The sequence below is a fragment of the Canis lupus genome, chromosome 33 (assembly GCF_011100685.1).
Source record: "Canis lupus familiaris isolate Mischka breed German Shepherd chromosome 33, alternate assembly UU_Cfam_GSD_1.0, whole genome shotgun sequence".
Lineage (NCBI taxonomy): Eukaryota > Metazoa > Chordata > Mammalia > Carnivora > Canidae > Canis > Canis lupus.
Genome location: NC_049254.1, coordinates 1,195,026 through 1,220,741, shown reverse-complemented (window position 1 = coordinate 1,220,741; position 25,716 = coordinate 1,195,026). Strand labels below are relative to the sequence as shown.

Sequence of the window (25,716 nt, the reverse complement as noted above, 5' to 3'; positions counted from 1 at the left end):
TGGGTCAATTAGGGTTCCTTTCTTTCTTCTCAATGGGATATCTGACATACGGAAATGTCTATCTACCTCCAAAATTCAGAAAATGGTGTTCTCACAATGCTAATTCTTAAAAACCCCAAAATTTTGAAATGCGATTATTCCATCAGATAAATACTAGAAATGATCACCAATATATTATGCTGAACATAGAAATGTCAGATATTAATTCACTTCTCTTTATAATAATTTAAAACAAATGGGTTAGAAAAATTAACAAAGATTGGGCAAATGCAACGGTCGACCTTTCCACCTACTCAAATTTTGCATGGTCTTATTCAATTAACTTTGAATGCATAAAAAAGAAAACTTAGTTCCTGTCATTCTTGTCATTTCTAAGTAAAAGCACAACTTCAAGAAGATCATTTGGAAGGCACTGCTTGATTTTTTAAATCCAATTAGTGCAGCAGTTTTTATTTGTCCTCTGAAATAAAGTATGTGTTGTGTGGATGGGCACACTGGATTCTGATTAAAGATGCATGATGCAAAATTGCTCAAAATAAAATTTCTTACCCTTATGTCACTTAAAATAGGGAAAAAATCTATTTGTGTTTAAGTAGAATGGCACTCTGTCTTAGTTTCAAATTCTAATTTCCTACTGTTTTAATAAGAGAAGCATAATAAAAGTGCATATGGGACAATGCTGGTGTGTCAGCTAAGCATTGTTCATGAACTATCTCAATTAATCCTCACAAAAATGTGAGAGGAAGGCACTACTGTAGCTCTTAGTGTCTAGTGCAGACTTTGAAATTGGAAAGTCTGAGATTCAAATTTTGATTTCCCTATTAATAACTATGTGACTATAGGTCACTCACATTTTTAGCTCTTGTTTCCTTATCCAGTGAAACGCAGATAATGCCAATCCAAAAGGCTAATGAAATTAAATAGCATTCAAGTGAATGCCTAGCATAGACTAGGGAGTTAAACAAATATATTCAAATATATTCTACCTTCAGAAAATGTCTGTATTTAATCTTTGAAATAATGGTTAGATGGAAGAATAAAAATGAGAACTGTAGTTATTATTAATTCCACTGTTAAAAATTTTACTACTTTGAGAAAGCCAATTCATGGCTCAGTTTTAATTCTGTTATTTGAAATATGGGTATAAGTCTTCTGATTAGTCAAAGTATAAATGAGAGTTTCCCTTAAAACTTATTTCTTTGTATAAGATCTCTGATGGAAAATTAAGAGAATTAGCTCACATATATAGAGTCTTTCTGCATATTTAATTGACTTGTAAAGTCCGTTCATTGACCGTCTTTGACTCAGCCTTTTAACAATGGAAGGTAGTTGCTATCAATTTAGCATAATTATTAAGTTTTTTTTTTTTTTTTTTTTTAATTTTATTTATTTATGATAGTCACAGAGAGAGAGAGAGAGGCAGAGACACAGGCAGAGGGAGAAGCAGGCTCCATGCACCGGGAGCCTGACGTGGGATTCGATCCCGGGTCTCCAGGATCGCGCCCTGGGCCAAAGGCAGGCGCCAAACCGCTGCGCCACCCAGGGATCCCCAATTATTAAGTTTTTATGGACAGCGTCACTTTTAGAAATTTAAAAGGAGATTGGAAATGAGTAAGTGTATAAATGAAAGGCTGGCTGGGGATAGATTGTTTTTGAAGTTGTGGAAATGGTACTTTTATACTATACTCTCTATCATCCTATTGTACAATTTCATCCACTTTTGTAGATATTTTACATTCTGCAAAACAACATGCTAAGAAAACTTGAGAGCTCTCAAAATCTTGACCTCTTATTCTATCTTGGTGATGACAAACCCCTGCAAGGGGAATCAAGACAGACTAGAGTTGGGTGTGGACAGTTTTATATTGAAATCTTCTAGGAGTGGTGTAATCGGCCTCGAAGATACTCTTGTTTGCAAACAAAGCCACACAGATTTATTGCTCTGAATGTGGCAAATGAGGATATTGGCTACAAAACCCTGAAAATGGGCACAGGTCTAATTTTTTGCAAATATGTTTGAAGGGAGAAATGGAAAAAAGATGATCCGTTGTGATCTTTCTTGAGGATCGGGGATTATTATTAAGTGAGTCAGTGCAAGTAGCCTTTCCTTTTGTCTCATTTATCAAATGCCATTTTCAGTGAATGTGTTTTGTCTCACACTACTGGGTACCAGATATCTGGTATAATCAATAACATCTATATATTTAAGCTTTTACTAATGCAGAGGGCCCCCAAGTTCAAGGTCCTGAGGTGTCTGCCCAGCCTTGTGGACACTAGCTGAGCTTCTTGTCCTCACATCAACTGAGGGTGCAAAGTCTCTGTGCTACATATGCTCCCCAGATTTCCATGCTGGAGAACAGTGCACTCCTGTGGGACAGCAATGCCAGGACCACAAAATCCTCTGCACCACAGGGCCACTGACAAAGCTCTACACAAAGAACTATAAACTGAGAGACAGTGATCAATGCATATTTGTTTCAACTGGATTGACAAAGGTACGCCATGAATGTGTATATTCTTAAGTCTTAGATTGTGGAAAAAGAAGCACATGGTCTACTTTCCTTTTGTGAATTACTGGTTCCATGTTTTAATATCACCTGCACATGTGAGTTTTAGGCAGATAAACTATCAATAAAGTTAGAGGAGCAGATTTCATGCATTATCAGTTTATTTAGCTGATACGGAATTACTCAGGTTGTCCTACTTGAGTGGCAAGTATGGCTAGAATTCTAAATACTGCCTTGAGGTGCAAAGAGAAACAAAATCATACGATATTTGTGTAAAGATGTATCAGTCATAGATACACAGTACTTGCAGAAAATATGATCTGATCTGTTATGTGTAATTCAGTGAGCCAATTTCTTGATCTTTCTACTTCCTACATCAACATAACTACTTTGCATTTGTTTTGGAAACAATACTGACCAATGAGATGATGGAATAAAAAACTATTGTACAGGGATCCCTGGGTGGCGCAGTGGTTTGGCGCCTGCCTTTGGCCCAGGGCACGATCCTGGAGACCCGGGATCGAATCCCACACCAGGCTCCCGGTGCATGGAGCCTGCTTCTCCCTCTGCCTGTATCTCTGCCCCTCTCTCTCTCTCTGTGACTATCATAAATAAATTAAAAAAAAAAAAAAACTATTGTACAATATTGTTTATTTTTACTTCGGAGGACTTAGTTTTTATTTGACCTCAAGCTACCTGTCTGTAGGTGCCATAGGTTTATGTGCATATGTAACAATACTGTTACTTTATGAGTATGGTTTTTATTGGAAATACACAAGTTCTATTCTATGAGAACAAGCTTCCACACAAATGCATTAAGACTGTATGAGCCTACAGGCAGATATTAAGGTGGTGCACTGCACGCTGCTTAAACTATCCACTCAAAAACAGTTCTGAATGGATTTGTGTAAAATGTGTCATTTATGATTTTATTTTGTGTTCTCTCTTTAATTCCAAAGAAGTTTCTAAAATTATTATTATTATTATTATTATTATTATTTTATTATTTTACCCAAACCAAAATCTTCATGTAGTGAGCTTATTTAAAGTAGGACCCTGTTTTATCCTGTTATCCCTGCACAGCCACGTAGGCTTGGTGACATGGGACTCGGGTAGCCAGCGGAGGATTGAGCTTTTGTGGCTGCTGGCTCTGAAATCCAATAAATAAAAACACCGGCCATGGTCTGTGAGTCTGTAAGTCTGGCACCTTCGAAATCATTACATTCCATTAAATACTCCCTCGTTTATTTATTGCCTGCCTTTGATCATGAAAAAAAAAAAGTCCCTTTTCATAGCAATACAGCTGAGGCCTGAGAACTTGAGGGACCCGGGCAGCATTCCTCTCCGTAGTGGTGATTTGTCATCACCATGCATGTTGGGGGTGGGATTGGGTCGTGGTTATTACCTGCTCCAACAACTTTGTCGATGGATATGTTGGTGGCATCCAGTTCCTTAGCAAACTCATGAACCGCTTGAGTAGGGTCTTCGTACGTGTGGGGGTCAACGTAGGTCCTGAGACCTGGAAGTTTCACTGTGTGCAGGAAGGAAGGAGAGAAAGCAGGCATTAATGGAGCTAGATGTAGGAAACCTTAACTGAGGCAGTTGTTTAATCACATTATTAGTGTGGGGGGGGAATCCCCATTATGAAAAAGTACATTGATCTGTCGTTTATTGTCAGGTGTCACAACAGTCGGTAGACACAGAATTTGGACTAAGTATCAAACGACATTTCCCATAATGAGACAAAAGAGGAACCACTGTGAGTTTTCTCCGCAGAAACATTAGACAGAAAATGGACTTTCGAGAAAGGGATCTCATGGGGAGGGTGGTTGGGAATTGAGTAGGCCCAGTGGTCACCCAGTCCCCCAAGACGCACTAGCACAGGAAGCAAATGTTCACGATGACGCCACATCTGACCATGAGTCAAAGCTTGTGAGACGATTTCATAGGGCAGAAGGGCAGCTGGGACACAGAGCTAAGTTACCTGAAGGCCACGCAACAGCACGTCTTTGTCGGATACCATTCTGTGTTTAGTGACATTCACAACCAGTGTCCCCGCCTGCAGTCACAGACCTCCTTAACCCCGTGAGGAGTAGTCTATACACTGCATCCCATGCCTGTACCAGGGCAGCGTCACCTCGCTGAGACCTTGCTGGACCGCATTTCAACACAGTTAAAGGCAGTATAGATTCTTGGGGAGTTTGGTGATGGTGCTAAGGAACTAAATTCTAAACATGAATTATATTTACAACTTATCAAATATAAACCTCTCTCATAATATGTGTATTTATTCAATTATTCTGAAGATGAAAGAGCATGGATAGAAGATCCTGGAGAATCGTTTTGGATTGGACATAGTTCTAATGAGGTTCCTATCATTTGGAAAAAAAAAATCATATTGGAAATGATTTGGAATGTTCAATAACTAATTTTCTCTAAAGTAAAACCATTGTCTTAAAGTAAGCTCTAGGCCCAATGTGGGGCTTGGACTCAGGAACCTGAGATCAAGAGTCAGTGCTCGACCGACAGAGTCAGCCAGGTGCCCCTAAACTAGATTTTATCAAAAAGGGAGACTGGGATCTATCAAAGTACATACACATGCTCTGACGGTAAGGATTTTATGTGTGTACTAATACAGTGGGTTTTTACTTTTGATTTTGGACACATCGGTAAAAATATATTGGTAACACTGTTCCAGCAAGGGGCAGGATGCCTGATGGTGATATATGGCTTCATTTATCCCACTATGTTTTCAAAGATATTTTGATCCCAAAGAAATGAATAAAATCAGATGTTATCTTTTTCCAATATGATTTTATAATGAAAGAATCTTAATGACAAATTGCAAGTGAACATTGTGTGATGACTGGAGACTTCTTGGAGTCCATTTTGCTCTTTGCTTGAGGTGGGCATGGAGATGGCGATGGCAATTACTCTGGGGAGCCGGCCACACGGCACACGCTGGGCCAATGGGTCCCACACGGCAGAGTGCGGACTGGGCCATTACGAGTTCGCTGACCTACAGGCCGTCTTCATGAAGGCCACGGCTATGCCACATCATAGTTTCTGTTCCTGTAGCGTATCCACGAAGGGTTTGAGTAAAGAAATAGGAGCCTATGGCACCCCGGGGGCTCCATCACTTAAGCGTCAGCCTCTGGTGGCTCTCGCTCTCTCTATCATGATCTTTCTGTCAAATAAATACAATCTTTAAAAAGAAAGAAATAGGGATCCCTGGGTGGCGCAGCGGTTTGGCGCCTGCCTTTGGCCCAGGGCACGATCCTGAAGACCCCGGATCGAATCCCACATCGGGCTCCCGGTGCATGGAGCCTGCTTCTCCCTCTGCCTATGTCTCTGCCTCTCTCTCTCTCTGTGACTATCATAATAAATAAAAATTAAAAAAAAAATCTTTAAAAAAAAAAAAAGAAAGAAATAAGGATCCGTGGGTGGCGCAGCGGTTTGGCGCCTGCCTTTGGCCCAGGGCGTGATCCTGGAGACCCGGGATCGAATCCCACGTCGGGCTCCCGGTGCATGGAGCCTGCTTCTCCCTCTGCCTGTGTCTCTGCCTCTCTCTCTCTCTCTGTGACTATCATAAAATAAATAAAAATAAAAAAAAGAAAGAATCCTAAGAAAAGCAATGGATCATAAAAATAAACGGTGGTTAGGAAGCAAAAAAATTCAGTGTTCCCAGGCTGTGTGTAGAGAGGATTCCAAGACTGTAGCTTAGGAATGGGACGGGGGGAACCAACGGAGGAGAGAGGCCGATGCTCCTCCGACGCGGGCCTGCGTGGACACGGGCACAGCAATCCCCCGGGGCCAAGTGCAGGGAACTGGGGAGACGCTCTCCAGGGAGTCACGCCCGCAGAAGTGGGGAAACGGCGTGGGCTCTGCCCCTGCTCTGAGCAAACATGGACGGGGCGGCTTTGGAAGGTGAGAGCTGTGCTCCAGAAGCTTTCCAACGCTGGGCAGCTCCGCAGAGAGAAGGCTCTGGAAAACCTGCGGTGTGCCCGCCCGACACCGGCCAGCATCAGGATTTTCGCTGGAGGCCGTCTGGTCACCGTCACCCGCGTGCCCGAGGTCTCGGGAGGCTGAGACCCGCCGTCCCCTCGGGGCTGCCGCTGGGGGCTCCAGCTCCGCTCACCGTGGGACGCCCGGCGGCCGGGCTGCTTCGGGGCCGCGTCGCCCTGGAGCGGCGGCAGGTGGCACAGCCCTCCCGGCCCGCGCTGCTCCCAGCTCCCGGGGCCCACCTGCAGGGCCCCCGATCGTCCCCAGGAGACCGCAAGGTGAGGAACTAGGAGCTTGCGGAGCTTTACTATTCCTTTGCAAGGAAAAAGAAACTTTTTAAAGATACGATAAAAATTAACTTTTCCCCAAAAAGGATATTTTTTTCTTGTAAACAATGACAAATGCCTTTATCTTGCCCCACTAAGGAAATCAACTTGGAAGCATTTTACCAGCATCAGGATTCGCAAAGACCAGCATAAAATGGGCTGTGAGGAGCAAGGTCTGAGCAAGGTCTGAGACAAGCACAGGCTTTCAGCAGCCCTGGGAGTGGCTTTAGAGCCACCCTGTACCTGTCAGCCCCGGGGCGGAGATGCCTCGCTAGATAATCTGAAAATTCCATAGTCATCCCCAAATGAGATCAATCACATTGCTCGCCTTAAGTAAAACCACATAAATTGTTTTCCTATGCACACAAAACTTGGCGAACAATGCAATTAGAAACACGCACCCCCCTCCCCCCCCAGTAAGATGGCCTGTTCACTGTGGGCGCCTCGGCTGCTGACTTTTAACTGCTGACCCCAGAGGCTGCAGGAGTCAGGTGATGCAGGATACCAGGCACATAATCCCTTCACACCAATAATTAAGGGCAACGTACAGAGTCACTGGGCTGTGTCAAGAAAACCAGATAATAAACACATGCACACGTGTTAAGCTGCACTACTTTACAGCTCGTTCTGCGCAAACACAATAATTTCCATTTCCATTTTACCAGCATGAGTTGCCCTAAGGACAGCAAAAAATAAAAAGGCCTCGCCAGAGAGGGCAAGGGGACAGGATCTCAGGAGGTGAAACACATTTCTTTCCTTTTGAAGCAATGTTATAGGATTTGTAACGAGGCTGGAGGGAATCGTTCATAGCTAGAGCTTTTTAAAGTAATACCAGCTAAATGGTCTGAAATAAAACAGCTGCAGCATTAAGACGCAGAAAGTTTACAACATACACAGAAGTTCCTTTATACCCCTATAGCTCAGATAAAATGCATTTCTTTTTTGTCTGTCTAGTCATAAAGATACTGTGCATTTGAAGAAAATTAAAGTTTCAACCAACTCCACCAGGAAAACCAACGGCTGAAACCAGACCGGAGCGACCCAGGCATCCTGCTCACGACTGGGACACAGACATTTACCAGTGTTGCAAATTCAGGAGATTCACAATTCTGACGTTAAAAAAAAATCAGTACAGTCTCGCTGTGTGGGCGATATTTACACTGACTGTCCAACCCCAGTGAAGAACCGTTTAATCCACAGGAAGGTTGCCGCTCTAATTGGTTCCTTCATTCTTTTAAGATGCTGGAGTTGGTGACCTAAGTCATCTGAAATGATGGGGGCGTCGCTCTTACGAGCATAGCACTTGTGCTTTTGTGAATTATTCCACAACCACGGCGATGAGATGCATGAACCAGACCACACCGTCAGTGAACGCCGCCCCTGTCTCCCTCGCACGTCAATTCACATTTGCAAGATGCTCTTTTTCTCCTTTTTTTGCAAGCTACCGTGTCCCCCTGCCTGTTAGCCGCAGGTAGTCCGCTTTTACCTGCGTTATAACTAGAGCTATAGTTGTATCGAGTCATTTATATGAGGTATCACGCGGAATTGAGCATATTTTCACAAGGCGGCAGTGAATGCCGAGGACAGCGATGCTTACGTGAGTTATACTGAGATTATTCAAGAGCAGATGAGTATAGTCTGTCCTAATTTCCATGGGAACATGCTGTTCCCTTTGGGTCCACTCATCATTAACAGGCCACAGTAAACTGAACCATAGTTTGGAAAATCAAAGCACCTGGGATGATTTGTTTTGCGCGAAGGGGGAAAAAGGAGTTTTCTTATTAAACACTTCATTTTCTTAAGAAAAAGTAGTTCTTTTAGAAAATATTAAAAAGAGACCAAATGGATTGGTATTAAAATCTGAGGGAGGGCAGCCCGGGGGGCTCAGCAGTTTAGCGCTGCCTTCAGCCCAGGGTGTGATCTGGGGTCCCGGGATCGAGTCCCACCTCGGGATCCCTGCGCGGAGCCTGCTTCTCCCTCTTTGTGTGTCTCTTGTGAATAAATAAATAAAAAATCTTAATGAGGGAAGAGCGCTGGCCTTCCTGCCAGGGGGATGTGGTGGGACTCCAAGATACAGTTTGGTTGACAACACGGAGTAAAAGGTATTTCCCATAAACAGAGGCTGCTTACGTGTATTTGGGGGCTGGGAAGGGGAGAGGCTCCTACTTGGGCTTCGGCAAAGGACGAGAGCAGGGACGGCAAGGCCAAGGCCAAGGCCGGGGGGCGCAGCGCGGGCTGCGCGGGCGGCTGCGGGGCCCGGGGGGGGGGGGGGGGGGCTCGCTGCGCTCCCCCCTGCCGCCGCGCCGGGCAAGGCTTCCCGTGGAGCCTCGGGTTCCCTCTGCATTTAAAATGAACTGAATTTGCTCAATTCGTTCATGAACTGGCTTTTGCGGTTTCCATGCCGGGACTTACGCTGTCCGTTGCCGAAGTGCAGCCGCTTCTCGTCCGCCCCGGGCTTCGACTTGTTGTAGCCGCAGAACCTGCAGGCGAGTCGAGGAGACAAGGCGGGGGAGCGGGTAGGGCGCGGGCCGCGGGCACAGCCGGGACCCCTTTGCCTCAATCAAACGCGCGGGTGGAAGCCTGAGGGCTCCGTGTTCCCCAGGTCCCTTACGGAAGGGCCCTCCCCCTGGGGCTCCGCACGGCCGCCCAACCCGGGGCAGGGGAGGGGGCGGGCGCAGGGCGCAGGGCGCAGGGCGCAGGGCGCAGGCTGGGCTTCCACGGTGGCCCGGGCCGGGGGTGGGGGGGGGGCGGGTACAGGTGTGAGGAGTGGGGTGGGGTGTCGGGGGAGGCAGAAGCCGAGCTACGGGGAGAGAGGGGCGGGGGGGGCGACGGGGATCCAAGCCGCTGCACCCCGCGCGGTGACTGGGCGGCCACCCAAGGGAGCAGCAAAGAGCCGCGGACCCACCTGCCGATCAGGACGTAGGTGACCACGGTGAGGAGGATGACGGCCACGGCCGCCGAGATGGCGATCATCACCACGTGGCTGTTCTCCCCAGAGATGGAGAAGGCTGCGGGTGGAGGGAGACAAGGAAAGGCGAGGCGTGAGCGCAGCGCAGCCGACGTGTGCCTCGAGCCCCCCGCAGGCCCTCACCCCCCGCGGCTTCCTGCCTCGGGCAGTGTAAACGGAACTCCTCCCTGTGTGCTAGGGGGGTTAGACGTTTCCTATAAACGAGCTCGAAACTTGGCACCAAGAAGGTAAAGTACTCTGTTCCACGGCAGCGGTCACAGGTGAGACAGCCTGCTCTGGTTTTCTCTAGCCTCCGCGCACACTCATTGGGTGGGTGGCCCAGGCGCTACCAGAGAACCCGGAGAACGGGTAAGATTTCCTGGAATTCAGGATAAAGGCTTCCTTTTTTTTTTTTTTTTTTTTTAATTTATTTTTTATTGGTGTTCAATTTACTAACATACAGAATAACACCCAGTGCCCGTCACCCATTCACTCCCACCCCCCGCCCTCCTCCCCTTCTACCACCCCTAGTTCGTTTCCCAGAGTTAGCAGTCTTTACGTTCTGTCTCCCTTTCTGATATTTCCCACACATTTCTTCCCCCTTCCCTTATATTCCCTTTCACTATTATTTATATTCCCCAAATGAATGAGAACATATAATGTTTGTCCTTCTCCGACTGACTTACTTCACTCAGCATAATACCCTCCAGTTCCATCCACGTTGAAGCAAATGGTGGGTATTTGTCATTTCTAATAGCTGAGTAATATTCCATTGTATACATTAACCACATCTTCTTTATCCATTCATCTTTCGATGGACACCGAGGCTCCTTCCACAGTTTGGCTATCGTGGCCATTGCTGCTATAAACATCGGGGTGCAGGTGTCCCGGCGTTTCATTGCATCTGTATCTTTGGGGTAAATCCCCAACAGTGCAATTGCTGGGTCGTAGGGCAGGTCTATTTTTAACTGTTTGAGGAACCTCCACACAGTTTTCCAGAGTGGCTGCACCAGTTCACATTCCCACCAACAGTGTAAGAGGGTTCCCTTTTCTCCGCATCCTCTCCAACATTTGTTGTTTCCTGCCTTGTTAATTTTCCCCATTCTCATTGGTGTGAGGTGGTATCTCATTATAGTTTTGATTTGTATTTCCCTGATGGCAAGTGATGCAGAACATTTTCTCATATGCATGTTGGCCATGTCTATGTCTTCCTCTGTGAGATTTCTGTTCATGTCTTTTGCCCATTTCATGATTGGATTGTTTCTTTGGTGTTGAGTTTAATAAGTTCTTTATAGATCTTGGAAACTAGTCCTTTATCTGATATGTCATTTGCAAATATCTTCTCCCATTCGGTAGGTTGTCTTTGAGTTTTGTTGACTGTATCCTTTGCTGTGCAAAAGCTTCTTATCTTGATGAAGTCCCAATAGTTCATTTTTGCTTTTGTTTCTTTTGCCTTCGTGGATGTATCTTGCAAGAAGTTACTATGGCCGAGTTCAAAAAGGGTGTTGCCTGTGTTCTTCTCTAGGATTTTGATGGAATCTTGTCTCACATTTAGATCTTTCATCCATTTTGAGTTTATCTTTGTGTATGGTGCAAGAGAGTGGTCTAGTTTCATTCTTCTGCATGTGGATGTCCAATTTTCCCAGCACCATTTATTGAAGAGACTGTCTTTCTTCCAATGGATAGTCTTTCCTCCTAGGATAAAGGCTTCCAATGAAGCTTGTTCCACCTTCAAGATCAGAGTTATGGGGCAGCCGGGGTGGCCCAGCGGTTTAGTGCCACCTTCGGCCCAGGGCCTGATCCTGGAGACTCAGGTTCGAGTCCCACGGCCCGCTCCCTGCATGGAGCCTGCTTCTCTCTCTGCCTGTGTCTCTGCCTCTCTCTCTCTCTGTGTCTCATGAATAAAATAAAATCTTAAAAAAAAAAGATCAAAGTTATGCAGGTTCTCTATGACACATGCCACATACAAACTGTTCACCTAGTCCAGGTGTTGGCACAATGGCCCAGGAGGCAAACCTGGCCACCGCCACCAGGTTTTGTAAAGCCCAGGAGCTTAGGATGATTTTGCATTTTTTAAAGGGTTGTAAAAAAGTCAAATTAAGATTTTTTGACATGTAAAAATCATAGAAAATTCAAGTTTTGGTGCCTATTGGTAAAATTGCATCAGACCGTGGCCGCATACACTTGTGTGCTGGCTTCGGCGGCCTTCTTGCTACCACAGCCAAGCTGAGTGGGGACGACAGGACTGTACCCCGGGGCCTAGGACACTCCTCTCTGGGCCTTCACAGATTATGTTGGCTGACCCCGGATCTGGACCTGTGGTCCTCTAACTCTGGGGATCACTCAACCACTCGGGAATCTCTTGGAAAAGTGGCTTCTGATCCAGTTGCTGTGGAGTGGGGACAGAGCCTGTGCCTTTCTGTGAGCTCCCGGTGACGCTGGTGACTCTAGCGCATGTGTTGAGCAGCACGGATGGAGTCCAGGACTCTGAAGGCCCCTTGTCATCTCCCTCTCTGATCCTCCGCTCTTGAGCGAATTGCTGGCCTCTCTATGCATCTTTGTCCTCACTCTCTGGTTGCCACCAGAAGCTCCTCACTGGCCTCCATCTGCGTGGTGACGGCCTTGTTCCCCTGACCTCCACCAGCTCGCTCTCAGCCAGGAGATGCTTGCAGGGCTCTCCCGTCACATTTAAGATCACATTTAAGACAGATCCCCTCGCAGAGCAGGTGAGGCCAGGGTAAGGCCAGGTGAGGCCAGGTGAGGCCAGGGTTAGGCCAGGTGAGGCCAGGTGAGGCCAGGTAGGGCCGGGTCCGTGCCTGCAGCCCCCAGCTGCTCACAGGCTCCCAGCTACGGTCACCCCCCGACTTCTATATCGAGTGGGCTCCCAGCACCACGCCTGTCACAGGCCCGTGTTTTAACATGCTCTGCGCGAGCACTTCACACACATCTAACAGACGCATGAGGGACGTAGCAGAAGAGCTTAGAAGGGCGACTTTGATGGTTTGGATCATGTCCTCGTCAGGAGCCAGTATCAGGGTGCAGGGTGGTCACAGGGTCACTTCGGAGGCTCGTCACCGTCGGGCGCCGCACGTTTGCTCGGGAGGCGGGAGGCGGTGGGAGGGCCTCCCCCGGCCGAACCCCGAGGCCGTGCCGCGTCCTACAAACCATTCGGAGGAGGTTTTCCCGAAAGCGAACTTCTTTCTCTCTTTCTTTTTAAAAAAGATTTTCTTGATTTATCGGAGAGGAGCGAACGCGAGACAGATGGCAGGGGAGAGGGGAAGCAGGCTCACCCCGGGCAGGGAGCCGGAGGCGGGAGGCGACCCCGGACCCCGGGTGACCCCGAGTGACCCCGGGCTGAAGGCACACGCCACCCGATGGGGCCCCGCGGCGCCCGCTGCCCGGGTTCTGGCCCCTTCGCCCCCGCGAAGCGCGCTGGCCCGGAGCTTGTTCCTGCGGAGCTCGAGGCCTGCGCCTGCACCTGCGGTGTGACGGGACACCGCTGTTTTGAGGAATAAAGGGGCTGATACGGTTAAAACACTTAAAATAGTGCCACGCACACAGTAAGCGCTTAACGAACAGCATGTATTCTTATTATTCCACTTCCCGGTGAAACACGGGCAGAAAGTGCTGCGGACTCAGGTCCTGCTCCCTGAGGGCCTCCCGTGCCCGTGTGCCCCAGCGTGCCCCAGGGTCACAGTCCCTACTGGAGACATCGCGGTGACCCTGGGAAGCCCTTTTACTCCTATAAACTCTACAACCTCAGCTTCTCATTTATTTACTTATTTATTCATTTATTTATTTGTTTTACTCTGCCATCAGAGCCCTGGGTCAGGTCAGTAACTCCAGAACATGGAGATTCTAGGCTCCTTGACTCCACCTCGTAGCTATGCAACCTAAGGAAAAAACATATAAACTCAGGGTCCTAGTCCACAGATAAAGGAAAAGATAGTACCTGACTGGCCATGGAACAGGACAGATCAAATGCTGAGGATGTATTATGGCATCAATACAGGGTTCTAGAATCAGACCCATCACATACCAATGCTGTGATTCTGGGAAGCTTATGTAAACCTCCCTATTCCTCAGTTTCCTCACTGGTATAAGGAAAAACGATAATCACTGTAAAAAATAAGATATTTTTAACCAAGTTCAAAAAATATTATCTAAATTCCAGATAAAAACATACTTTGTTCTACTGAGAACTATATGTGTTATGAATAAGAACTTTTCATATAACTTAAAATGAAAACTAGAAAAAAAAACTTAAAAAATAAGTACAATAAATAGCAAACTGTTAAGGAAACACAAGCACGAGTCTTTTACATATATATATTTAAAATATCAATACATAACAAGACTCTTAAGTTCCTAGAATTTTTATGAAGATATCTTTTAGATTAAAAAAAATAGAAAGTTAGGGGCACCTGGGTGGCTCAGTCAGGTAAGCATCTGCCTTGGGCCCCAGTCATGACCCTAGGGTCTTGGGTTCAAGCCCATGTGGGGGCTCCCTCTCCCTCTCCCTCTGCCCCCTTCCCCACTCATCCTCTTCCTCACTTGCTCTCTCAAGTAAATAAATAAATAAATAAAAATAAATAAATAAATAAATAAATAAATAAATAAATAAAATCTAACCACTCAACTCGAAGATTCTTATAATTGAGAAAGAGGATGTCAAGAAGTCATCTTTTCCTCATCCTCTGTATCCATCAGTGGAAGTATTGCAAATATAAAACGTACTTGGCAAAACCCCAAGACCCTGCAGTTTTCAAAGGCAGTATTTCTTAACCCTAAGACACGGAAGCCTCAGTAGGGGTTCATGCAGCATGCTGCTGCAGCAGCGTGTATACTAAATCGGGAACCACATTCATACATTGGAGTTTGTTGTTCCCTTTGCAAACGTACATATCAGATATAGCCGAGTACTGATTAAGAACATGCATGGTGTTCCACGCACACATCAACATAATTGGTGTTTACCTAATGGTGATCTGACTCCTGCTCCCCAATGTGCCTACTTTCTACCACAGGATATGATGAACATGTTTTTCTCTTCATAGGATTTGTGATCTTTCTTGGGAAAGCACATACAGATTTCATCATTGATGCCTTAAATACCACTTAAAAGTCCGGAAAAAAAACTCAATTCGTAATCATTTCAGAACAAGAAACTTTTCTGCAGGGCACCTGACTGGCTCAGCCGGTGGAGCATGTGACTCTTGGTCTCCGGGTTGTGGGTTCGAGTCTCATGCTAGGTGTAGAGATCATTTAAACATAAAATCTCAAAGAAGAAAAAAAAAAAAGGAAAGAAACTTGTTTTGCAGTACTTAAATGTTACAAAAAGATTCAAAATTACGAATGTTAAATTGTAATTAAACTTTGTTATTATGTCATCTAAAATGTTAGATTTGGTTTTAAAACTCCTTCAAATGCTGGGCACCTTGGTGGCTCCGGGGCTTGCCCCCCAGGGTCCCGGGGTCAAGCCCCACATCCGGCTCCCTGCTCAGCGGGGCATCTGCTTCTCCTTCTGCTCTTCCCTCCTGCTCATGACCTCCCTCTCTCTCAAATAAATAAATAAAATTTTACACAACACAAAACAATGACAAAAATGAATCTTCTTCACATGTGTCACGATGTCTTCTAACATTTCCTTTGTAATGCTCTCAGGGAGTGGTTTCTCCTCGGAGTCGCAGAGCGGGGCCTGCGCTGGAGGGAGAGGCCTGCCCGAAGCCCGCGTGGGCGCCTGGCCATGGACGGGAGCGCCGTGCAGGCCGCCAGGGGCCTGGGGGCCGCAGCTGCAGGTTAGCAGCCGGGAGGTGGAACAGACTCCCCCGGGGCGCCTGGTGGTGGACATGCACCCACGTCACAGGGGGACCGGGTCTTGGAGCGGAGATCTGTGCCCTCCAGGGTCGCAGCTCCCTCTCCGGTTAACACTGTCATGTTTCCACCATGAGCCGCTGCTTTCCGAGCACACTAGCTTCTAGCTTCTCAGTACCCGCAGAAGGTACCGCTCCTTATGGTGGCATTTCTGATCACCTGACAACCTGGGCTATAAAACACCTACTTGATGGGGTAACTATTATAATGACTTGAACGGCTTTCATAATTTCTGTTAGTCCTTAACATTTCTATTAGGTGTGGATTGTGGGCACAATCAAAATATCACTGTACCAAAGCCAATGTGATTTTAGGACATGAACAAAGCACTTGGATAGGGAACATACTTGTCAGGGGCCATGGCAAAGTAGAACCGTCCAAAGGGATCCCTGGGTTTCCTTTCTGGACAGCGCTGGCCCTTGTCAGACCCTCCCCGATAATCTGTTTCTAAAGGGTGTTCATCTCTGACTGCCTCTCTAGACTACCATACGATGGTGAATTTAAGTGACTTGTAGAATTTCTCCCATTATGATTAAAATAAAACATTCCCTAGAGACATAACTGGTTTATATGCAGCAGAAAACATGACTCCAGTCACATTTATTGTCCTATAGGACACTAACAAGTTTGGGACACATTGATGAATTAAAGTATGCCTGATTGCCTAAATACATAGACACACAGATATGTATTTATATGTGTATATGTATTGTTTCTTCAAATTTTCCTTTAAACCAATTTAATCTAAATAAATAAATAAATAAATCAGTTTAACCTTTTATAAGATATAATAGACAGATAATATATATAATTATAAATAATAGTCTCCTCATTATCCTCATTAATTAATAAACTAAATAAAATCTTGAACATGCGTTCAGTCCGTATCAGAGCCTCGGCCATAATATCACCTTTTTGAAAGTTACATTTTAGCAAGGGTTTTTCTAATATGAAGCAAATGCATTCGAAGAAAAGAGAAACGTTTTGTTAAAGTGTTTGCCAGTTTTAGACCAACTTTTGCCAAATTTGGTGTCAGACGCACGAGACCATCCAAACTGCTTGTGAATGTGAATGCGGTGATAAATCTGGTCTGGGAAAATCCCTCAGCTCCAAGGAATACAAGACTGAATGTGCTGAGGATTAAAACAGTATTAAAATCCTTGGGCAGCCCCAGTGGCCCCGCCTGCGGCCCAGGGCGTGATCCTGGGGTCCCAGGATCCAGTCCCACGTTGGGCTCTCTGCATGGAGCCTGCTTCTCCCTCTGCCTGTGTCTCTGCCTCTCTCTTTCTGTGTCTCTATGAATAAATAAATAAAATCTTAAAAAAAAAATCCTCGAGGACCAGCAAGCTTCGGTTTTGTAGGCTGCTGAATCATGCGATGAACCTAGAACATCTGGATTAGTAGGTACCGGGAGTGGATTACCATATTGCCTAGAGGTCCTTAAGGCAATTTATGGCCAGCAGAGGACCGGTAGCCTTCCAGGGGCTAGAACATGCTTGATTTGTAAAAGAACAACAACAACAACAACCCACAGATGCACAGATGCACACCCAGGCACATCCACATCTACACCCCAGGCCACACAACCGTCAGACATTTCAAGCAGTGTACTTTCCAGGTGTATCTAGATGCATTTGACCAAGTTAAGATTTAGAGAATGAACCATCGGCCCGCTGCCCCAGCCCACCCCTACGCGCCACGCCGAGAGCTTACGTACAGTCTGGGCTCGTTTCAAACTCGAACTTGCGGCTGTTGCTCCCATAGCCCGCGGCGGTTCGGGCGCGGATTTGGAAAACATAAGCGGTGTCAGGCTTGAGGCTACTGATGGTGACGTTCGTGCCTCTTGCCCTCAGAATGGTGTAACTCGTCTCTTGCTCCTGCTTTGAGGTTAAAAAAAAAAAATCATGTTAAAATCAAGTCTTCATGATGCTGTCCGACGATACAAGGCGATCCACTCAAAACCAGTTCTTTCAGACGTTAGCCCAGAGCGTAGGGCCGCGAAAGACTCGACCCACAATCACTTCACTCTCCGGGTGCAACTGGGGCATCTTGAGGCTGAAGATACTCCCAGAATTCCCCAACGGGGGTGGAATGCCTGGTGTCCCGCACATAGAGCAGGAAAAGTCAGTTTTCATTTTTCCCATTTTTTCCCACTTAGTGAATATATATGCAAGTGGAAACACGTTTCCCTCAGAGCCGGGTCTGAATGAAAGCTTCGACCTAACTTCAAAAATACACTCACAAGGAGGAAAACACCTCTTTGCATTGAACTTAATAGGAATGCCCTACTGAGTCTGAGGAAAATATTTTTATATGATGATAAAACGTTAAACTTAAAAAACGGTCCAGGTTTTATATATACATACATATATGTAGCTCTACATGCATGACTTTAGTTATATGTGCCCTGTAGTAAGTCACTGCGGTTTAGTAGAGACAAATATCTTCAGATCAAAGTCTAGAGGAATTTCCCCAAAGGATCTCCTCCCGGAGACTCATGTTGTATATTAGGAGATTCACAGCGCACATTAACAGGGAAAGCTGTTTGGGTCAAACCTTGTGTAGAAAAATTGGATTTACATGGAATTGTGTTTTTCCCCTAAGGCACATTAATACGTGTTGAGCATTTTATGGGTAACCTGGTTTTGAGCACTGGCGGGATGTCCCTGCACCTGGGGTGGGGCCCAGAGTGGGTATCCTTAACCAAAAAGACGCAGGATATTACCGAAGAAATGAACGTTGCAGACATTTTGTAGTTAAACAATAGCATCTGAGTTGGTATGTTTAAAAAATGAAGAGGACCAAATATACTTATTTTACAGAAATAATTATTTCATTTGTTAAAAAAGTTGTTGTGCCTATACCCCAAAACTCAACTCTGCTCACCATCATCAGTGAATTACTGTCAAAAAAGCAAGAATGTAAGTTCTAGTGAAACATTCAAAATATTTTCAAGCATTATATGTATTTGGGAATAATTCTTAAATTCATGCATGTGCGATGTAAATATAAATATGCAATATTTATAATATTGCATGTATGCTAGTAGGCAATTTTAAAATTCTTAGGGAATAACGAGTAGATTCCGCTGTTTTTTTCCGGTACTGTTTAATATTGTTTTAATACAAGAATCTGCATTGTGCTTTGTCTGTAGAATGTCAAGGAAGTTCAGAATTTTTGTTTATGTCCGTAAAAAAATGCAAACACAGATTGAGCCGTATTTCTGAATTGGCCCCGTAGCTCTAAAGGTTGGGTGCTTCCCAGGTCTGCTATCCAGTCTGAACTGAGGTGTATCATTACCTTTCTTTTTATGTTGTTGCACCGTCTATAAAACACGGATTCCTATAGATGTCCGACCTATCTTGTCATACTTTTAAAAATAGAAGATCGTGATCGGGTGAGTATTTCACAGTGCAGCAGCGGAGCACCAGGAGCTAGGATATTAGTTACCCACTATGACTTCAGCACAATGCAGTTGATTAGGCCTCTCTTTGCTTTTAATGAAAGGGACATTCCTTTGAACATCTAGGACAAAAAGACGACATCATGCTTGTGAAATGCGTTAACCTCAGTGAAGAGAACTGCTACACAATGCAAATGAATGTGTATGCATTACACTTGTTTTTCTACAACGGATCATATGACTAATTCTCACATCCCTAATGATCCATTTTTGTGTAGAGCAAGGCAGGTTATACAGAGAAATCCACAAAAAGATAAGTCATGGGGGCTGGGATTCAAACTCGAGACCTGTTTATTAGCAGTGAGGCTCTGAGAAATTCAGATGATGCCACTGACCCTGTTTTCTTATTTGTGAATGAACCTATTTACCTATTTCATAGGATTATCGGACTTCTCAAAATTAAATATGTATGCAGAAGTGCTCTATAAAATGCTATATAAATGAACAATTTGTTTTTAATTCACTTGAAAACACTTTGTGGACTGCATTCAAATAGGTTGTGTTCACATGAGTCACTAATAAAACCTCCCAGCTCTGATACGGTTTGAATACGTATTGGTTCCAAATCTCACCGTAATTTATAACCAGGGAACGGCAAGTGCGCTTTAGAGGTGCTGAAACAGTATAGTAAAAATTCCACTTATAAGTAATTATGCATCTATTTTTATGATTGTATCACCAAACCACAATTTTTAGGACGTGGAGCAAACTCACGCACCCCCTCGCACCTGCTAAATTACCTTGTACAGAATCAAGAAAGCTTTTCATTGTCAGACCAATTTTTGGTCTTGTTACACAGTTCAATGTTCCCATCTCTGCTGAAAGAGATTCCCAGGAATGTGAAGGTCAGGAAACGGTGCTTCGGGCCACAGAGAGCTCATCAATAGGCTAAGAGATCACTGTGAAGTAATTGGTACAACGGGGGTCTTGGTGCAGAAGGACATTGATGTCACTTCTAACGCCACACCAGATGGCTTAGGTTTGGTACTGACATGGTTGCCGTGACTTGTCGCTAGAGAAGGGGAAACTTAACACGGTGACTTCCAGTCCCCCCTCCATGGATCAACCAAAGGTGCCCCACCACCAGAGTCCCTAGCAGGGCCCCACCACTTCCTAGCAATGCCACTGGTGTCTTAGCAAGTGCACAGCTCCTAAGAAGGTGACTCCTTGCCCTACACTCCTGACCCTTTCCCATGGTTGCCCCACCTTTTCATAGTACTTGACCTCGTAGTCCAATATGATCCCATTGGGGTGTTCGGGCTCCTGCCAGGATAAAGAGATGCTGTTCCTGGACGTGCGATCCTTCTTAATTGTCACGACGGGCGACGGAGCTGTAGAGACAGAATGGGAGGGGGTGGTGGGAGGACACGAATGACTCCAATCAGAAAGGGCAGTAACGAGGGGCTGCAGAGAAGGCAACCAGAGAACGCTGGCTACGATGCCTCGTCCTTGCCGAGAAAGCGCTCTCCCCATCTCCGAGGAGCTGGAGTCTGGACGCCGCCCGCCTCGGCGCCCGCCAAGGTAACCAGGGGACACCTGCAGCGCCGGGGCGACTGAGCAGATGTTTCCAATCTGCTACCATGATGTCAGCAACGAAATATACGTGATATATTAAAAAAAAAAGAACAAAACATCAGGGCTACCTATTTGCTATAATGTTGCAAAGTGATTAATGCCAGATTCTTCAGCTCATTGATAACATTTTCATATGGGACTGACTGTGGGAGGGCTGGAATCCATTAGGCACAGGAGTCCCTGGTATCCGTAGGTGATAATAATACTGGGTGTATTGCCAAATAGGCAGGGTTTAGAGCATACCACGGTAGGTCCTGACTTGCCACAAAGATCTTTGATGAATAAAAATATATATCCGAAAACAATGTCTTGCTATTACATTTATTATTATTATTATTTTAATATTTAATTAGAAGTAACTGGGGAACTGACCGTTCTTTGTCAACGAATCTCTATGTTCTCAGGTGTCTGACTGGGTGTTGACCCACATGTGTTGTGTTTTGCTACGTATCATCAAACGGTTAGAATATAAATAAATGACATGTTTGGATCAGAGATTACAGGGTTAGCCTCATTTCTAATTGAAGATTAAATCTATTTTAAGGGATACCCTACTTCAAATCCTTCCATTAAAAAGGAAAATACCTAGGACCCCCCAGCGCACGTCTGGCTGCAGATCTGAGCCTTGGAACGCTGGCCAGCGGAAACGCCTCACTGTGGCCCAACGGATCCTGCCTTCATGGAACGAGCAAAGTACACAGTAAACACCAAACAAACAAAAATCAAGAATTCACAGGTACGTTAACTGCTGAATTGTTTTCTTTGCTAAGAGACCTATTTCCTTATAGATTTTTCTTAAATGAAGAACTATTAGAACCCCGTGTATCCATGTTCCTTTAACAGCAGGTGTTGGAAATTTGTATTTGTGGATTCGATGTTTCCACGATTGTCACATGCTGATGTTTGCATCTAACCTCCCAAACTGTTCCTGTCTACAAATGCCTTTCATTTTTATTCCTCACTTAAAAAACCGAGCTTCTGTTAAGCTTGCCAGGTGACACTTTAAAAGAAAGTGTAAGTCTAAATGAGGAATCCCTCTCAGTAAGTTTCCCATCCTCCTATTCCTATTATTTGTGGAATTTTGTGTGCACTTTTGTAACCAAAGCATCATTAATTTTATGACCTGGGAATGATGGTTTAATCTCTTTCCAAGGAAAAATGTAGGTGCTGCTTTCCTGACGGAGAAATGAATACATTTTCTTATTCATAATTTTCTCCCATTAGCAATTACTATCATTTCATGTAACTTAACATCATTGGCCTTTCATACTTAATTTTCATCTATTCATTATTATTATTTTATTTCCTGGACTGGCTTCACCACACCCTTGCCTCCCAACCTCCAACCTGTAGTGGTTTGCTGCTCTGAAATTTATTCTAAGCAAAGGGCAACTTATTTTGGTTATAATTAGTTAACATTTAATAAATGTTTTCAATGTTTCCAAATGTATCACTTAGTCATAAATAAAGGAAATGTGTTTTTGGAGAATTATTTTCTTTTAACCTAATCCAACTATTTAAAAAACATTCATTATCCAACTGCTAATAGAAAAATTATAGCCATAACATCCTCGGAAACAAATTTTGCTTCTTGTAAAAACAATGGAGAAATCCCACTAATTTTCCTGCTGAAGTAAGCCCATTAATAGGCTAAATTTTTAAACAGCATTTCAAAGATGCTTGATGTTGGAACACCTCCCTAATAAACCCACGGAGACCCTACATTCATTCCATATCACCATGAAACTGGTTTATTTTCCCTACCAGTGAAAATACATTTTCAAAGTTTTTAAAATTATCATGTCTGGTATCTCTCCTTAAAAACAAAACAAAAACAAAAACATGAGAGAAACCAATTCATTTCAAAGAACAATTGTGATGGAGACTGTGTTAACTTTTTAATGAGAGCTTCTCAGGCTGTTTGGGATCTGCCCAAATTTTACTACTTGTGCCCTGAGCAGAACTTTACAACGGCTGAAATCCTTCAAAGGTCTTGGAGCAAGCTGCGGAGCCCTGTTTGACTGTAATAAATGGTCTTTTGTAATTCCACACTTACTTAAGTAGAGGCAATTGCTCGAAGCTTGTGCCATCTCAGAGTTAAATGAACCTTTTCTGATTGCTGCTTTTAGGCCCCTGTCAAGTCATTTGTTCTGCTCTTTTAATACAGGCCTCTCGCCTTGGCTGCGTTTCAGCAGTTTCAACTCCGTGCACCAGCTGGAGTCCCGTTATATTTATAGGTAATGCTCATCAATATTTTAATATTAATAAATAATTAACAAAAATTGTTTTTCTCTCTCCTGATAAATAATTTTAAGACGTAATAAAAAAAAACACATCCTGCAGAAAGAGATGAATTCCGTGGCTAATCCCTGTATCAATGCTTTCTTAGAAGGTTTTCTACAACACTCAACTCATGTCCTCAAGTATAATTTACCCACACTTCCTCACATGCTCATAGAATTTGTAATATTAATGAGAAACTGTGATACGGATCACATTTTTTCAAGTTAGTTCCCAGGTATTAAAGAGTAGTTTGCTCAAAGTATTGACTTCCAAAACCCGTAGAAATCCATTATCATTCTTTTGTGTAGGAGATCATGGTATTGTGATATATATTGTGAAATAGATTTATTTTTGTCTCCATTTCTGTGTTTTATTAACTTTGTGATTTGAAAGAATCGTGGGTCATGGTTACATGGAATGAAAACAAAACAAAACAAAACACCAAGATCTGTCCCAAGACAAGAGAAGCGCCCAGCACTGGGGTAGGAAGTTCCATAGGCAGAGGAGACTCAGGTCTTTTCCAGCAAACTGCAGGTGTTTGAGATGAAACAGCCATTACTGGTGAACACCCCAACAGCTCCGGAGTGACAGTTGCAATCCAGTTTCAATCCTTAGATTCCTTAAATGACACATTACTGAGATGACTCTCTCTTATCAAGAGGAAGAAATCGGTGATAAAGTAGGCTACTGTGAAAGTGGCCAGGCCCGAATTCGCGCAGGTTGGTAAATGTGGAGGCCCGCAGGGAGAAAATACTGACATAGATCCCAGTTACTTATTTATAGAGGAAAGATTTTCTCTCACTGTCAGTGTAACCTGAGCCATTGACGGCATCTAATGAACTAATAATAGTAAAAAAAAAATTACAATGAAGAAGCAAAACATATCGGGCTAAGAGGTTTCCACGTACAGACACTGGGTTTGAAACGGGGCTGTACGGCTTGCAAGTTGTATTCGAGTTACACTGGGTAGACTTACACGCCAAATCCACCGACAGGCACGGAAGAGATTGATTATTCCAACTACGGTGTTTTTAAGCTACATTTATTATGGTTCTGCAGCTAAAATATGACCCATCCTTAGAATCAGGAAGTCAAAACTTCAAAATTCAACTCCTAAAGGATCCGGGTTTGGTTTGTTTGTTTTTATTGGGACTTTCCTCTTTCTGGGTTTGGGAATTTCTAATGAACCTCTGAGGTATCTGTGGTTTAGAGATCGGACAAGTTAAAGTAATAACAAAAAAGCCTCAGTATTTCTTTTCTAAGTGAGCCAAAGCTTTTAAAAATTATCTCCATGGGAAAATATCACGAAGTAAATGGTTGAAAGATTTTTACTTTGAATCAGACATGCTTTTAAAAATACTACTCTCTTATATTTTTGTACCACTCGGTACAATGCCCACTTAAGAACATTTCCTTCTTGGGGTTTTTTCTTTCTTTTTTTTTTCCGGAAGTGAACCCTTCTATTAAATCCAGAAACACTCTTGGGTTTGAATTAGCATAATCATTCATAGCTTCAAGTTCTCCATCTCACCAGCCCTACCCGGACTTCCTCCACCTGTTATTCTCTGGAATTTCCTGTTGGAGTCTCAGGACTCGATATCTTTACAGCCCAACCAGTTTGGATTTCAGAGGTAAACTTCTTTATATTTTCTCCCTCACCATGAACCCCACACGGCAACAGTTTCAACATCTGAAAGCTGACAAATTTTCTTTATTCGGTTCTAGTTTTCCAGCCCTGCTTCAGTTCAAACTCTTGCCAATTTTCCCCTAGATTCTATATTTTCCATCCTGATTGTTCCAGAAATTCAACTTTCTACACACTTTGATGACTTATTATTTTATAAAGTAAATGGAACATTAGCACTCCTCTCCTTCAAAATTTCATAATCTCAATCAAGTTTTTTCTAAACTCATTAACTAAATAATAAGATCCAAAAGAAAGGTCTAGGAATTTAAATTCAATTTGCCAACATATAGTTTTGAATTTAAATTTAAAAAATGTAAAACAAAAAAGAAAGCTCTAGGAATTTACATTTTTAAGAAGTTTGTATCAGAAGAGTCTGAAGATCACAAATTTGGGGAATGTCCTGGACTACAATAAGATACATAAATTGAAATTCATGACATAAATATTTAAGATTCCTCATAAGACCGCAACACACATACCAGCTTTATGATTTATTGCTCTCCTTTCAAACTGAAAACCTAAAGGTAATTCCTTTGGTCATCTGTCCACAGGGTGCTGCTACACTTGCTACCTGGAACATTCAATCTCTTCCTTTTTTTGTCTGAAAAATCTTTTGCATTTGTTATCCTTAGAAATCATGGCTGGGACACCCAGGTGGCTCAGTGGTTGAGCATCCACCTTCTGCTCAGGTTGTGACCCCGGGGTCCTGGGATCGAGTCCCACATTGGGTTCCCTGTAGGGAGCTTGCTTCTCCCTCTGCCTGTGTCTCTGCCTCTCTCTCTGTGTCGCCCATCAATAAATAAATACAATCTTAAAAAAAAAAAAAAATGAAGAAAGAAACCCATTGCTAATTCAGTTCCCCCGAAAGCCCTTCCTGAGTCCCTTAGACAAGAGTTACTCCGCTTCTTCTTGTGCCCGGACACACAGAATCCTGTCCATTCTCTTACTCCTCAGCCCGCAGCATTGTGCTGTGGTTGCATCAGTTGCTTACCAGGCTGTCTCCCCACTGCGTTATAACCCCTCCTGGTCTTCAGTGCCCAACCTGACATCAT

General features: G+C 44.2%; 1 protein-coding gene across 2 annotated transcripts in view; it reads right to left on the bottom strand.

The window, feature by feature from the left end:
• LOC119877828 (ephrin type-A receptor 3) overlaps positions 1 to 25,716 on the bottom strand; it is a 285,497-nt gene that overhangs the window by 14,498 nt on the left and 245,283 nt on the right. The window contains exons 6-10 of one of the 2 annotated variants that reach the window (XM_038582501.1): positions 20,326 to 20,450; positions 17,374 to 17,536; positions 9,741 to 9,843; positions 9,248 to 9,315; positions 3,913 to 4,038 (exon numbers count right to left, since the gene is read on the bottom strand). In XM_038582501.1, coding sequence (XP_038438429.1) covers positions 3,913 to 4,038; positions 9,248 to 9,315; positions 9,741 to 9,843; positions 17,374 to 17,536; positions 20,326 to 20,450 — 585 coding nt within the window. The remainder of the gene's footprint in view (positions 1 to 3,912; positions 4,039 to 9,247; positions 9,316 to 9,740; positions 9,844 to 17,373; positions 17,537 to 20,325; positions 20,451 to 25,716) is intronic. The other variant, XM_038582502.1, reaches the window with a different exon arrangement.